Raw genomic sequence first — 15,675 nt, forward strand, 5'->3', positions numbered from 1 at the left:
ATTTGTTTCTAAAAGGAAACTCTTAAGTTTCCAAATGTGCTTTTTCACAGGAAGTACATAATGCTACATACTCTGAGGTACCAATTTCCTTATGGTAATTAGGCAATATCTTGGTGAATTGTTGCTTAAAACTACTATTGACTTCAGCTTCTTCTTGGTCAGAAATTACTTTTCAGGCCTATGCATCTTGATAATTGACCACCACATAAGTCAATATCTGTTCAATGTTGTGTCTAATGCACTTTAATGAAGTTGCAGTTATTGCAGATATTAGCAAAATGGGACATTATTGGACAGTTTTAAAATGAGCATTAAAGTCAAGTTAGAGAGAGAGAAAAATGACTTGGCCTTTACACAATCAGCCTTCATTTCTGAAGGACTGAAATCTTCCATTTTAAAGCATTTCTTATTTTTTTTTAGTTTTATTTCCTGGCACCAACAATCAACTCAGATGCAAAACCATCCAAGGCTAGTTTTCTATGCAGACTGAAGTGAAGGGAGGGAAGCATCCAGCATCAGGTTCCCAACCCAGAATAATCAAGTATTTACAGCCCTGCCATTCTTCTAAGCTTTCATTTTCTCCTCCTTTTCTCCTAGCAGCTATCTATGCTATTACGTAGGTAGGGTGAGGGCTAAGGATAGCAAAGCAGGTGATTACTGCATCTCTGGAAGTGGCCATCTGCTCATGTACAAATTAGCCAGGTCAAAAGGGGAGCATAGCACAAACGTAACCGATTCTCTGGCCAAATGTAAGGAAGAATGGGAGTGCTGAAACCAGCACACAGCCCTGCCACTTCTACAACCCAGATTCTTTCATCACCTTTATAAATCTGTTGGCCCTCAGTGAGTGTTAAGATCAGAGTTATGCTCCAAATCTATTCAAGGCCTTTTTCAATAGTACAGTCTTTCATGACTATACGCACTTTTACACATGCTCTGGCAAGTTCTGATTAAATTAATCGGATTAATTGAGTCTGCTGGAGCATTCTAATAAGAAACCTCTAGCGTGCTGCAGAATCTCATGTATTCAGCATCCTTCATTTCAAAATGGTGGCAGGGGCACTTTAAAGCTCATTGAACCTGCTTTAGCCAAAGTGCTCCCACACCATCATTTTGAAACACAGGATGCTGAATACACAAGACATTGCAGGCTGCTCTAATTAAAACAGCCCCCCTCCCCCAGCACACCCCAGAGCACATGTATAGGCATCCTTTGTTTTTAGTGTTCAAAGACCTAAGGCCTCCAGGGGTGCCTCCTGCAGAAGACATGACTATTTTTTTCTTTTTCAGTTAGATTGTCAGACTTCTCACCTTAGCTGATATTATCAAGAGATGTTCTTGTTTTCACAGAGATATAATTGGATGTGCTAATTACAGTGTGAATCTTATTTTTACCTAGACAAGCAAATATGACCCCAAAGTCATTTTGGGTGCCTGAAAGGAACCTGAATTTCAAAGTGGGCTAAATGCTTAGCACTCTGCAAATCAATTCCCTTTACAGTGTTTGGAAAGTCGGACAACCAACAAAGATCACCAGTTACTAAGGAAAATATAAGTTTCATGTCTGATGTGCAGTGAATCCCATTCTTATTTTAAGACTACTTTCTGAGACAGAGAAAGTTGCTTTGTTGAGTTGTACCATGTTTGGGGTTCAGAAGATAGTGTTTACACAGAGGGAGAAATGCTGTCCATCTTGCTTAAATCTTCTACCCGGGGCAGCATCTCCCCTTTATTTTATACATAGCTCTCCAGTTTCACTTTTGCTACCTTTTAGGAAACCCCTATCCTTTTAAAGATAAGTGGCATCTGACTGTATGTGGAGTACAGCCTGGGAAGTTTCATAATCCTGGTACTTCTCCAAGGACAAGAACTGCAAATTCAGTTCTGTTACTGGTGCCAGTCTCTCTAGAGGAGAAATTCAGGCTCATGGCCCTGAACCTCTTCACCTCCATTTAGCCAAAGACTTCCACATGCACAACAGCCACTTAAATTCTCTTTTCAAGCCATGAAAAAGAAAAGACTTTGAAGGTATTTGGCAGCAGCTTTCAAATATATTGGGGTGAGCATCAGGGACTAGGCAAACAACTATTCACCAAAACACCCCAGGGGAAAACCAGGAGCAACAGTCATGAACTCTTAGAAAAAGACTTTAGACTGGATGTAAGGAAAAAACTTCACCGTTCGTGTGACCAGACTCTGGAATAGACTCCCAGTGGGGTGATGCAGGCACCTACCCTCAAGATCTTCAAAAGGAGACTGGACACACACCTTGCTGGGGTCATTTGAGGCCAGAAGTCTTTCCTGCCCAGAGCAGAGGGGCTGGACCCAATGATCTCACAAGGTCCCTTCCAGCTTTAAACTTCTGTGAATCATTTGTGATATTTCTGTTTCACATCCACAGGGCTCCATGATCATCGTTCAGGGATTGGTCAGTGGGCCAGCATTCTTCCAAACAGCTTGCTAGCTGCTGTTCCACTCAGCCCTTCTCCACCTTGTGGTTTGGCCTGAAAATACATTTTTGATATATACTACTGACTGTATTATCATGCATACAACATTATTTTTCCCAAAAATCGGCTTCTGGAAATTTCAGTGTGCATTATATGCAAGGAAGGTGGTAGAAACTGTAAAGTAGGTAAAATCTACAATTTGACTCTCACAGGGAGCAGAATGAGGAATAGGCTCAGATTCGTAGCTGCTACTCAGTTACTTTCTACAAACAAAGACCGTTTTCTTAATTCTACCTTTCAAAAACAAAATCATAAGCCAGGGCATGTTGTATGTAAAAAAAAATATGGCAAATACTTTGTACTGCTCATGGGGATTGCTAATTTTTTTTTTTTTTTTTTTTTTGGGTAGGGAGGGTGGGGAATGGAAAGTGTAATATGAATAATGAAATATCTGTGTTTTATGGTAGGAAGTGAAAGTTCATTTGACATCAATAATGCAACTGGAGCCATTTCTGTTATAAAAAGCCCTAATCAACTGAAGAAAGAGGTATATGAGCTAAAAATTCAGGTATGTTCCCAAGACTTGTCTCCAATGGGCTGTTGTCCACAAATATATAAATATATTTAAAAATAGGTAAAATGTGTGATGCCATAAGTGCTCCATATTCTATTTATGCTTTCACCTTTCTAAGCCCTAATGTGGTGTAAATTAAAATAAGTTCCCTTTATTTGCACAGATATTAAAAATGCCTCAAGTTTCCTCTTTAAACAAACTCTATAGAATCAATGTTTAAGATAACTTATGTAAATGGAAATCATATTTTAAAATCCCTGCAAATCTGCCATATACAAACTGAATAAGGTCTGAAGAGTCTTGTATCTCACAGACTAGTAAAACTCCAGAACAAAGAATCTCTGACATCTCACTGTAGCCATTGAAGCCTATAGTTCAGTATAAGTTGCCAGTCCTACCTGACAATCTGGGTAAATATTGAGGCATGTAGCCCATACTGAACTCTGTTCTGCCATGGTTATTCTGCTCGTAGTATCTATATTAAGTGTATTCACTTCTGGCTTAAAACCTGGCTCCACATGTTCAGAGACTTTAAGATGGTAATGGAATAGTGTGTTGCATTAGAAAAATCAAAGCAATATTTTTCTACAAGTAAAATACTAAATGAAACCCAGTTTAGTGCTGGTGTTAACCCCTTAACTGAAATGGGTACACATGGTCAGGGGTAAATCTAATGGGTTTTAGTTAATGGCCATGTCTTCAAAGATATTTAGGTACCTACCTCTCAGGAATTCAGTAGGTAACTAGTCTGTGAAACAAGGAAACAGTCAGCTCCCTCTATTATTTAAAGCTTAGGAAGCACAAAATGGTGCGAGAATAAACATGAATGAACTTAATACATATGTGGTGGTTCAGTTCCTACAAATATGTGCTGATAGTCTAGTTGCCTGTCCAAATCTTATCCAATCCACCTACTGCTAGCTGAGGCTATGAATCTGAGAACAGGCCTCCACAGAGAGGTATATTGTGTTTTCTTCTTCAGATATATCCCCAAGTAAGTATAGCTCTTCTCACCACAGTGTTTCATCACTCTGATTCTCCCCTTCCTCCTCTCCACACCCCTCCTCTCCCATGCCCTTTCCCCAATACTGTATCTTATTGTGTTTTCCTTGTACTGTCCCTTTAAAACCCTCATGTTCAGCACTGCAGGGTTCAGTTGCTTTGTGGCAGTTTTGTAGCACTGAAGACTCCTGTTCTCTGCCATGAGGAGCCAGAGGCATTCTGGGTTCACAGGACTGGACTGGGTCAAGTCAGAGGCAGAGCAGGTATAAGTTCTGCATATATCTACTGAGGGCCATCATTAAGATCCATCCTGGATATGATTCCAGAGAATTATAATAATAAATAACTGTTAGTTCAACCCAGGAATGTCCAGAGTGTTGTTGATGAACTCAGAACATATTACCCTGCCAAGAAAGGCAGTGGTATATGAGAAACTACTGGGAGGAAATATCCAAGGGTTTTTGAAACCCCAGAGAGATTCAGGTTCCTTTTCAATTTTTATTCTTAGCAAAACTTTAGCTCAGCTTCTGCTTTAGATAAATTTGGACAATCTCTCCCTGTACACATCTATACAAGCAGCATAAACAAGTACTAAATGACTGTGCAGTAACCAGCATTACTGTGCAGTACCTACCCCACATGTTTTTTACAATGCTGCAGCACAGTAGTGATGAGCTACTGCGCGGTAGCATCGCATCACAGTTACTGCCCAGCAATGCTACTGCACTGTAGCATCTCATATAGACACACCCCCTAAGCTAGGGACAGACATTACACATAAACTGATTTAAGTGATCAGAAGCTGGTTTAAACCTGTAACAGAACATAAATTCAGTGCACATAAACCAGTTTCAAAATGGCTGAAACCAATTTAAGATAAACTTGGTTGAATATTGTATCAGACTTAACTGATTTGGGTCAAACCAGTTTATGCAAAGTCTGTCCCAGACCCTTTCCTGGTTTAACTTAAATCAGAGTCCCCAGCATCCCTGGTGCTTTGCAACCCTGCTCCGGAGAACAAGGTGGCCCTGCCCCTCTCCTCCATATCCACAGTTCCAGGGGAGACTGTAGGCAGAGCAGGGTCTGCCTGGCTTCCCACGCTGCTCAATCAGGGATTCTCCCCCCACCCTCTATCTCCCACAGCACACGCCCCATCCCCAAGGACCCTGGGCATGCGGTATGCTAGCTAATGCTAATAATGAGGGTAAGTGTGTGTGTGTGTGTGTGTGTGTGTGTGTGTGTGCGCGCGCGCGTGTCCAATTTCACTGGACAGGACAAAGGCAGACAGAACAGTGTCCACTTAGGGCTTTTTGGAGCTAATCAACAGGTCAGCTAGTAATGTCCCTCATTTCCTTCCTTGGAAAAAGCTGTTTAAGAAGAGCTTGTACTAATGAGAGAGGCTTTTGTTTTGTTGATGGGCTGATAAACACTGGTTTTGTCAGCCTCTTGCTGGTTTGCAGCCCTGTCAGGTTTGCAGACAGTATGAAGAAGCAAGAAGAGGGAGATTGAAAAGCTCAACATCAACAGATGCATGCACTGCACACCCCTGCTTTGTCTCAGAGTGATAGCTCAGGGCTGCGGTCTGGCAACACTCCTTCCCCATGAGCTGCAAGTGGGGAAAACCCTGAGACGGTGCAGGCCAGAGTGGGGGTTTACACCTGCCCCTAATCAGAGCATCCTGTGGTCTAGGCACATCCCCCCACCTCAGCTCAGCACTATGGAAAGGCAGAGAGGGATGATCTAGCACCCCCCAGCTTCTAACCTGAGCCAATGCAGGCTTGTACCTGCATTTCTTCAATCTAGAGGGAATGTTTGTGTGGTTGCAAACCAGTTCAACCTAGGCAGGTTAGACTAACCTGCAAAGATTGAATCAGTTCAGGCTCAGGCTTTTTGAATGTCTTTCCCTAGCTCTAGGGAGCGGTTTTGATTCTAAGACAGATGTGGATGGTGAAGCCCTTTCCTGCATACATGGCCTTATTTCTTTATTAAGTTTTGAGTTAACTGATCACAGCTTTGTACATCTATGATTTCTGCAAGTGTGTTTAACTCTAGACTGAACTCCTTACCTTACCAGTTACTGGCAGATTTTTCACTGACATGAAAAAAATCTTCATATCAAAGTTAGGCTTCTTGCCAAAATGGAATTAAAGGTAGAAGCAAATGTAAGTTCACATACTAGCCTCTGGTCCATGTACCAAATATCAGTGTGATTTGTGCATGCAGATAATGGTTTTAGCTGGACCTGAGAGAAGAAATGTTTTAAACATTTTTAAAAAGAAGTCCCTATTTGCATCTTTTCCTCATTGTAGGCATCAGAACTCAGCGCGGAGGGCAATGTGTCTGTGTATGCTTTTGCCACAGTGATTATAAGAATTGTTGACCTCAACAATCATCCACCAACATTCTATGGAGAAAATGGGCCCCAGAACCGGTTTGAACTGACTATGTATGAACACCCACCAGAGGGTGAGATCCTAAGGGGGCTGAAAATTACAGTCAATGATTCAGATCAGGTGAGTTTGTAAAAATTATCCATTTAATGTTTTGATAAGCTTTTTCCAGCATCTGTCACTATAGTGCCCAGACATTCACACTGGGCACATCTACGTGAGATGCTACATCGCCGTAGCGATGAGCTACAGTGACATAACTTTTCATTATGGCAACGTAGCTTCAGTAGGCACAAACCATGATACCACTGCTACATTACCATTGCTGTGGTGATGTAGCATCTAAAACTAACCATGCACCGCCGGGATTGCACAGTACCAAATGCACAGTCAGGGACATGTGTAGACATGTCCACTGTGAAGTGGGGCAATGATAGTTTAGTAATACTATGATATGATTGGCCAGCAGTGTATAAGCCATCTGTGAATACTTAAGAAAGAAATATTGTCTATCTAATTTAAGAAACAAGGAACTTGTCATACGTTCTAGATATAGCCCAGATGCTGCTTCTGCCTGTGGCTTGGCACATTTGATTTCCTATTTCTAATCTAATACTGTTCCAGTTAATATTATTGATTTCATGGCCCTTCACCTCTCCAACTTTGTATACCCATACATAAAATGATGCATACTGATACCTCATACTAATACTATGAAGAAAACATTCTCATCTGTTTCCCAGAGGAGGTAGAAGGAATATGTAGCATTTTATGTATTCAGAATGCTAGACAAATGCCAGGCATGATTGTTGTGTCTTCTATGACCTTATAGAAAGACTATAGTCCATAAGCATAGTATTGTTATTGTTAGTAAAACCTATGTTTAATCCTTCTTATGGCCTTCATGTTATAGCTAATTAACAAGAGCCTGCAGTGGATGTCCCCACTGGAGTAACATTTTTATATAATCATAAAAATTATACCTTAAACAGAACCTGCTGTAACTATATAAAGAAGAGAAGAAGGCACCACATAGCTCATACTACAAATCTAACTGACCTGGGAAGTAAAGAGATGGTTATGGTTGCTATAGGAAACCTTAAGGCAGAAACTATATGATTGGCCTTCATCTGAATTAGCTCAGGGTCAGGGCATTACAGCAGAAAGTTTAATATATCTGAAACTGTATTGCTATTGAAAAGAATGCTCTTACATAACTGTACCCAGCATCGAGCCACTCCAACTGTATTGTACTGTATCAAAGCCAGTAACTTCCCCCTCTTGCTCTGAAGCAAGCAGATAAATAACTGCCTTCACAGCAGTCACTGCCCTTGTTGCTGAGGATGTTGCTGCAGGAGGAAGCAAACAAGAAACAGCTTTACTAACTTCTCTTCTACTTGGGGTAAAAACCCTAACTGAGGCTACAGGGGATCTATAACAAAGGGGAAAAAAATTGCTAATGCTTCATGCTGCCATATCACATTTTGTCAGGGTTTGTCTTTTTAAGACAAAGAGCAGAATTATTCCCCTTTCATACACAGAAATACATGGTATCATGTGTTAGTATGCCTCCTGGAAGTGGCTCATCTAAAGAAATGTCATAGCATCCTGAGGTGCGTCCTGAGGGATGTCATGGCATTAGCAAGTCTGAATATAAACTGGGGATTAAAATTGGATGAAATACTGGCACCCACTGGAGTATGTGTACATATTTCCTCTTGATGGTGTGGGATCTGTATCGTGCATGAACTGTAGACAAGTAGGGCTGGAGGGGACCTCTAGGGGTTATTTAGTTCAGCCCCCTGCCTGAAGCAGGATCATCTGTATCCAAACTATCCCATCCTTGTCTAACCTATTACTAAAACTACTCAGTAAACTCTATCACACAACCACAAGGCATAGCACCCTAATCTAATTCAGGTAAAGTCAATGTCCTGCTGCTGCAAGGGTTGTTAAAATATTCCAATATGAAATAGCAATGAGATAACATAGGTGGCCAGCAATGGTAGCAGGAGCAGAGACAAGAACCCAGAACCAATGCCTTGGTAGGCAAGGTGATGTTGAGTGTTTTAGCACTAGATTTGGGTGGGGGGGGGGAAGTGGGAGAGTCCACAAGTTGTGCTTTTCCTGTTACTAACATTCTGGAGACTTGTACAGCTAGCATCACAACTCGATCACAACAGAATGTATATGGCCATAGCAGCTTTCTTTTGAGTGTAACCCTTCTGCCATACATTGCTCAGCAGCAAGAACGGCTGGGTTCACATTTTAAGGTACCCCATAAATTATACCAGTGGCTCAAGCCCCCACCCAAAATATGGGAACACTAAATTTGCTGGTGTGGCCTGTATAAACAAAACCCCCTCCTCACAAGCAGTGTAAACACAAAAACCTAAGTTTATTAACAAAAATAAAAACAAAACATAAAACCCACTAAATATAATTTTAAAACACTATCAACTACAAAGCAAAGTCTATAGGTGGCTCCCTCTTGGGGGAGGCTTCACCCATGCCCAGGCAGTCTGGGACTTGGGGCTCCCCAAAAGGTAGTTCTGGGGACCTGCACCCCTATATATGCCCTTCAGCAATGGGCTGAAAAGGGGGACCCACACTGGAGACTCCTGAGCTGATCCTTGGGTTCACTGTGCTGCAAGGAGCTGCCCGAGAGCGTGGGTGCTTCTGCATTGCAAGGAGCTCTGTTGCTCCTGGAGACATGGTAGAGTGCTGATCTCCATTTCCGCAGCTTTGAGGGCGTTAACTGTGGCTTTCATCAGCATACTGCACACTAATATTCCTAGTCCCAATCCCAGCTCTGCCGGGCAGAAAACTGCAAAAGAAGTAAAAGGGCTTGGGCCTGACCTACAACTAGCATCCAACCACACCACTTGGTTGGGACATACACTACAAAAGGGCCAAAAGGAGGTGCAGGCCTATCTCACTGGGCCTGAACTGGGCAGCAAGAACCAGCCAGGCCTATACTGCACTGAGGCCTCGATAAACAAGTGATGCTGGGCTTCACCCTGGATCAAAACATACCAGGCTCCACCATGGCTCAAATCTGCTAGCCAAACATTTGGCTGGAGTTCAGCCACACAGCTAGGCTAAAATGTAATAGCTGTGAAACAGCAAAAATGCCCAGTCTCAGCTACACCACTATGCTGAGACATTACAATTACAAGATAGAGGGTGCAAGGCCCATGTGGCCAGTAACTGCCAGGACCCCATTACTTGTCCTCTTGTTTATTTACTGCTTGTCATCTTGCTTGTAAAAAAGAGAACAATTAACCATTCACTTTCCAACACCTTTTTTCTATTTGAAGGCTATTACCAAATACCTGCCCAATCTTCTGTTCGTTAGACTAAATAATCCCAGTTCTTCCAGGCTTTCCTCATATGTCATGTTTTCTAGACCCCTAATCTCTTTTCTGCATGCGTGCCAATTTGTACATATCTCTGGACACACTGTTGTGTTCAAAACTGATAACATTACTCCAGGTGGGGTTTACCAGTACTGAGTTGAGTGAAAGAAACACTTGCCACAACTTCAATATGACATTCCTGTTTAATACATCCCACTAGCTACTTTTGTAACAACAGAACACTGTTGACTCATATTCAGCTTGTGATTCACTGTAACCCACAGGTACTTTTCCACAGTCAAGCTTGTTAATCTATTTTTAAACAGGCTATGTTGTGCCCTGTGACCAGAGCTGGAGAGATTATTTAACTAAGCCTCTTAGCACTCTCTTACCCAAGAGATGGGGGGTAGGGAGGAGGCAGAACGTTGTAAGCAGTCACACTCATTCTAATTATACACATACTGAATAACAGGGACTGTGCTTTGCAGAAAGAAATGTGGCCTGCAGATGAAGATTTAACCATCATTTATTGGATGAACGGCATGGTTGTGCTAGACCTAGAAGCTTGTCTAGGTCTATCTCAACCAAGCAGTTGGTCCAATAAAAGATATCACTGAAACAAATTCTTCTCTCTTGCATATTTTCTGGACCTCACAGCTACAGCATCACTTCAAAATTAACCATGCAATAATTTTACTCTGTTATTCTTTTTTTATAGGGGGCAAATGCTAAATTCAACCTCCGACTTGTTGGACCTGGTGGCATATTCAGAGTCGTTCCCCAAACTGTCCTGAATGAAGCTCAAGTTACAGTAATAGTGGAAAACTCTGCAACCATAGACTATGAGCAGTTTCAGATGTTATCCTTTAAGGTACTGGAGCTTATCTTTTCCTCTCTCTAATTAGAAGTCTTATACAATTAGTGGATTTTTTAAAATTCTCATTTCTCCTCAAACCATCTGAATTAGTGCTACAGCGTTGTATTCTTTGTAAATTAAGTTCACCAAACTACAGTCTTCCTTCAGTTCATTTACTTGCAGATTTAAGGTTGTAATTGAGGATTAAATTTAATCCATTTAATGCAAGGCTTTCTGACCACTACACTTAGAAATTTTATATTGTGATGGCTTTGAAACACTCTAGACTGTGCAGGTCTAGGGGATTATTTCACTGATGTAAGTTGACCTACCAGATGAAATCCTGGCACCACTCATTTCAGCGGACCTAAGACTCCAGCTATTTAGACAGAATGTATTGTAAAAAATAACTTGTCAAAGTTTCAGTGTAGTGTTTTTTACTGTAGTGTAGTGTTAGTATAGGCTAAATTGTGTTGTATACATAGGCATTACTATGATTGTTGCCCTGTGGGGTCAGGCCAACTCTCAGGATCTCAATATCACGCTGTAAAATAGGAGGGTGTGACACAATTGCACATATACAAACACACAAATCAATTAGGTACATACACACACACACTACCAACTCAGGCACATACACATCCAAACCAGGCTAGGCACATGCATACCTATCACCAATTCAAGCACACAGGTAAGTTCCTAACTTGGATGGTACAGTGTGTATGTGTGTGCTTGGGGTACCTGGGATACTTGGGGGAAGGTTCAGGTGAGAGAGTTAAAGTGTAGGGAATGAAAGTTGCCAGAACTGGGATTAGAACTGGTACACTAGAGAGAAGCTGGCTGGAAACTGAGGCAGACAGCTGAGATATTGGGGGGGGCGGGGAGAACAGATAAGTGGTGGCAAGGAGGAGACAGCCAGGAAAGAAACTGAGGCAGACACCTGGTTGCTCAGGCGAAAAGGAGGCAGTGGGTTAAGACAGTGGCAAAGAAAGGGGATTTAGAGGCATAGAGGAGCTCAGGACAGGTGTTGGTGGTGGCAGTGAGCCAGAAGCAGGAAAGGGAGACATGAGACAGAAGTTAGAGGGGCGAGGAGCAGAGATTGGAGCCGAGCCAAACCATAGTAAAGCAAAACCCAACTTATGGGTCCAAATAACAGTTTTATTAAACAGACAACACACTACACAGCCCCATGAAGTTATTGGTTCTCACACACACACACACACACACACACACACACACACACGTACATACATAATCACTCACAATGGCACCAGGAGAAAGAGACTCGGTGGAAGGGTTGGAGTCTAGGTGGGGAAGAGAAGCAGAGTCCAAGTCCTTGGTTGAAGAGGGGGTGGGGGGTGATAGCTACCTATCCAGGCTGGAAAAGGGGCCTTGTCCAGTAGGTGTTGTTCAGAGGGGGGTCGCCAGCAGGGCCTCTGGGTGGATAGGTGGTGTGGCATGGTGCTGATCCAGATGGAGAGGGCATCCCACTGGGTCTGTCTTCACTGCTCCTTTTTATAGGGGATAGACGTTGTGTGACCCTAGTGACAGGAGGCATGCCCAGGCAAGGGTCAGCCCCTGGTGTACTGAGCATGTGTGCTACATGCAGGGATGTGCAGCTTTGAGTGTCTGTAATGGTGGGGTACAGTGGGAGAGTTGCTGGTTCTGCAGGGTCTTTTCTCTTTCAAAATGCCGGGTTCTTGTCTGTGTTCCTGGGTGAGGTCCGTGGTTCCTGGGTGAATCAATGCAAGGTGATGGCCTGGTTGTTACAGGCCATTCAGTAGAGGCCTGCTACCATTGTATTTCAGTCCTTCCCAATCACTCTCATTCATCCAGGAACCAATTTACATGGGAGGGGTACATGAACCAAACAGTTGCAACACAGGGCATGCCTGGGCAGAGGACACAAGATGGAGGCTTGACATACAAAACGGAAACTTGACTTGCCTTATGCTAACTTACATATATAGGCCTAAAACAGTAATCACACAATATAAAAGCAGTACAAACATAATAATTATCACTAATAAAACAGTGGGTATCAATATCAAAATAGTAGCGGACTTATTTGCAAAAAGGGGAGAGCAAAATAAAACTTACTACCTAAAATAAAATGTTAAACCTTATCCTACAGCTTAGCTTACTTATACTTATCTATAGGGAATAGAGAGGAAGAGAAAAAGTCATAAATGGTTGGGGAAGAGGAGGGAATGCATTTTAAAATAAATTTTAAAAAACTGGGGGGGTTGCTACACGATGATTCCAGGAGAAATCTAAGAGTCATATTTACTGTGTTCTTTTCTCCCCTTTGCCAAGGGTTTTTCACATGATGTAAATAAAATTCACTATAGCATGCCTTCATTTCACCATTTTTGTTTGTAAAGCACCTTGAACTCCTCAGATTACATAGTGCTATAGAAACTCTGTATATTCTTATTGAATTACAGTGAGGTCAGGAGAGGTTATAAAGTATTACTCAAATGAATTATAAGTGCACATTTATTCATACTAAATTACCAGAAGACCAGTAAAGAAGTTACACATGGCAACCTCATGAATACTAAGCAAATTCAAAGCAGTTAATTTTATTGCAGTGAATAGCAAAAGAATTAAGTACAAATGAAAATAATACATTTCTTTTGCTTAAGAAATCAATAATTTTATTTGGATATTTTTTCCCCAAAAGCTTAAAGATAAACTGAAAGATTTTCCTAGAGACTAATTCCAAATCTGAATTAGAAAGGGGAGGAAGGGTAGAAATAATCAAGGTTTAAAGTAACTCAACTAAAGTACATTTTAATAAAATGTCATTCTCTCTTTCTTTTACCTGTTAAATTCAATCAACTTGCCACTTATTTTTATGTGCTATAGCTAATTATTTTTGGTAGAAATCAGAATTTTTAATATTTAACATCTACTCCATAACAATTTTCATTGCCTGTTATATCTTCCCCTGAGGAATTATTAACTCCTTCCCTGCTTATTAACTCCTTCCCTGCTTATTATTATTATTCCTCTGGAATGTTAATGGAAGGAATTATTAACTTCCTTCCATTAACATTCCAGAGAGTAAGGTAAAGCCATCCAACCAGAGTGCATTTCAAAGACTTGGCAGAGCCAGTGGCTACTGCTTTGCCCAAAAGTATGTGCTTTCCAGTTATGAAAATGGTTCATCCCCTTGGGTATTTATTAGATCCTAGATACCCCGTTAATAAAATTAAACATTTTTCACTTCCAGGGTATAAACTGTCACATTTCTCCTGGGAGACAGCCTTTTGTTTCAGAATACTAAAGACTTCTCAGCCCTTTATCCCACTTGAAGTACCTGTGAAGTATGTGAGATAAAATGTGCTAAAGGGTCCCTTCCCCCTCCCAACAGTTCCCTGTATGTCTGTGGCTAGTGGCTCATTCAAGGTAATCCAATCAGTCCAGGGGCAATCCTGTCAGGCTGTGTGCTCTCCCTAGCCACTGAATACCAGTGCATCTTAGAAAGCTCCTTGCATGCCACTGCTACTCCTCTTTTGTCCTGGGTTTTGACTCTGATTATTTGGGACCACCTCAAATGAGACACACATTTACAGCTTCAGTGACTAAAAAATTGAGCCCATTCTTCTAAGTATGGAGTTTGTGGTAATTCATATTTTTGTCACCTCAAGACCAGACCATTATAACCTAAAAATAACTGGGTTATCCTACAAAGTGTCTTTGTGCATCTGGTGCAGCATGCACCTGTCTGTCTTTTCAGAAGATCTGAATAATGAGAACATATAGTTCCACACTGGAGTAACTGCACATTCAACATGGTATTCAAGGTGCTGGTCACTATCTAAAAATGTCCTTATTACTTAGGCCCTGCAGTCACAGACTTTCACTTCCTTTAACCTTCGCTATGACTATATACCTTAAGAATGGCTCAGATAGGATAAAGCTCAAGGAAGCTTTAGTCTGGGAGTTCTCATTAATGAAACATCTGGAATTTTCAGTTCAATAGATAGGAATCCCAGCCTGGCTGTGTTTGTGAAAGTTCATGCAACGTGTTTCTGCTTCCAGGCTTCCCACTAGTACCAGCCTCTGGAGGCCCTAAATATTTGGTCTGTTAGTGCTGTTTATTATCTTGAGCCCTTCCAAGGGAATTATATCAGCTGCTATAGGTGGCTGCTAAGCACTGGAGCTGATCAAGTAACCTTGCAGTGAACAATTGGTTAAATCTGCAGTCTATCTGTATGAAAAATATTCACCAGCTGCTTCCAGCAGTTCTATTCATTTCTCTAAATAATTCAATGATTACATTTTTTTAGTCATTTTTTTAATGTTATGAGTTGATCAGGAGCAGCTCTTTGTAGGTATTTGATTTCCAATAGGTGTCTCAGCTGTGTTGTGATAGTTTATATCAGTCATTCACTTCCTCTGTTAGTAATGATACCTACAGACTGTAAATCTGGTTCCTATTGCACACAAATTTGGAGTCTGGTTTCTATAAGAACCAAGCTGATTTTTTGATGGAGGCAATCAAAATGTTCAAAAACATATTTAAAGTGGTTCTCTTTTAAGCTGCTTATTCATTTAAAATTTGAGTCTGATCTTAGCATGATTTATTCATTTACCTAAATTGCATGCTCCCCATTCTGTTCTAAATGGGGTAAAGTACACCTGCACAGAGTATTGATTAATGTTTTCCAAGTACCGGTGTTAAATTCCAATTTTATTTTCTTAGCTTCTTGCTATAGAGGTGAACACTCCCGAGAAGTTCAGCTCAACAGCGGATATAGTCATACGTCTGTTGGACACCAATGACAATGTCCCAAAGTTCTCATCTGACTATTATATTGCCAGGATCCCTGAGAATTCCCCAGGAGGTTCCAATGTAGTGGCTGTAACCGTAAGTTATTTTAAATGCATTAAAGATGTATCAGACCCTACTGACTATCAGAATTGCTAACCAACATATCTGGCACTTTAACAAAGGATCTTGGAAAGGCAGGTGTTCAAACCCTGTCAACTAAATCTCTTGTGAGCAAAACATGACATTTTCCTTAATCATATT

The 15,675-nt window shown here is 41.3% G+C and overlaps 1 protein-coding gene across 2 annotated transcripts in view; it reads left to right on the forward strand.

Moving 5' to 3' along the window:
• Positions 1–15,675, forward strand: part of CDHR1 (cadherin related family member 1) — an 81,774-nt gene that overhangs the window by 38,338 nt on the left and 27,761 nt on the right. For both annotated transcript variants that reach the window (XM_090058114.1, XM_090058115.1), the window contains exons 10-13: positions 2,918–3,018; positions 6,336–6,539; positions 10,494–10,646; positions 15,346–15,510. In XM_090058114.1, the coding sequence (XP_089914240.1) occupies positions 2,918–3,018; positions 6,336–6,539; positions 10,494–10,646; positions 15,346–15,510 (623 nt within the window). The remainder of the gene's footprint in view (positions 1–2,917; positions 3,019–6,335; positions 6,540–10,493; positions 10,647–15,345; positions 15,511–15,675) is intronic.

Source organism: Crocodylus siamensis, chromosome 7 (assembly GCF_052110815.1).
Source record: "Crocodylus siamensis isolate JL-2025a chromosome 7, ASM5211081v1, whole genome shotgun sequence".
Classification (NCBI taxonomy): Eukaryota; Metazoa; Chordata; order Crocodylia; family Crocodylidae; genus Crocodylus; species Crocodylus siamensis.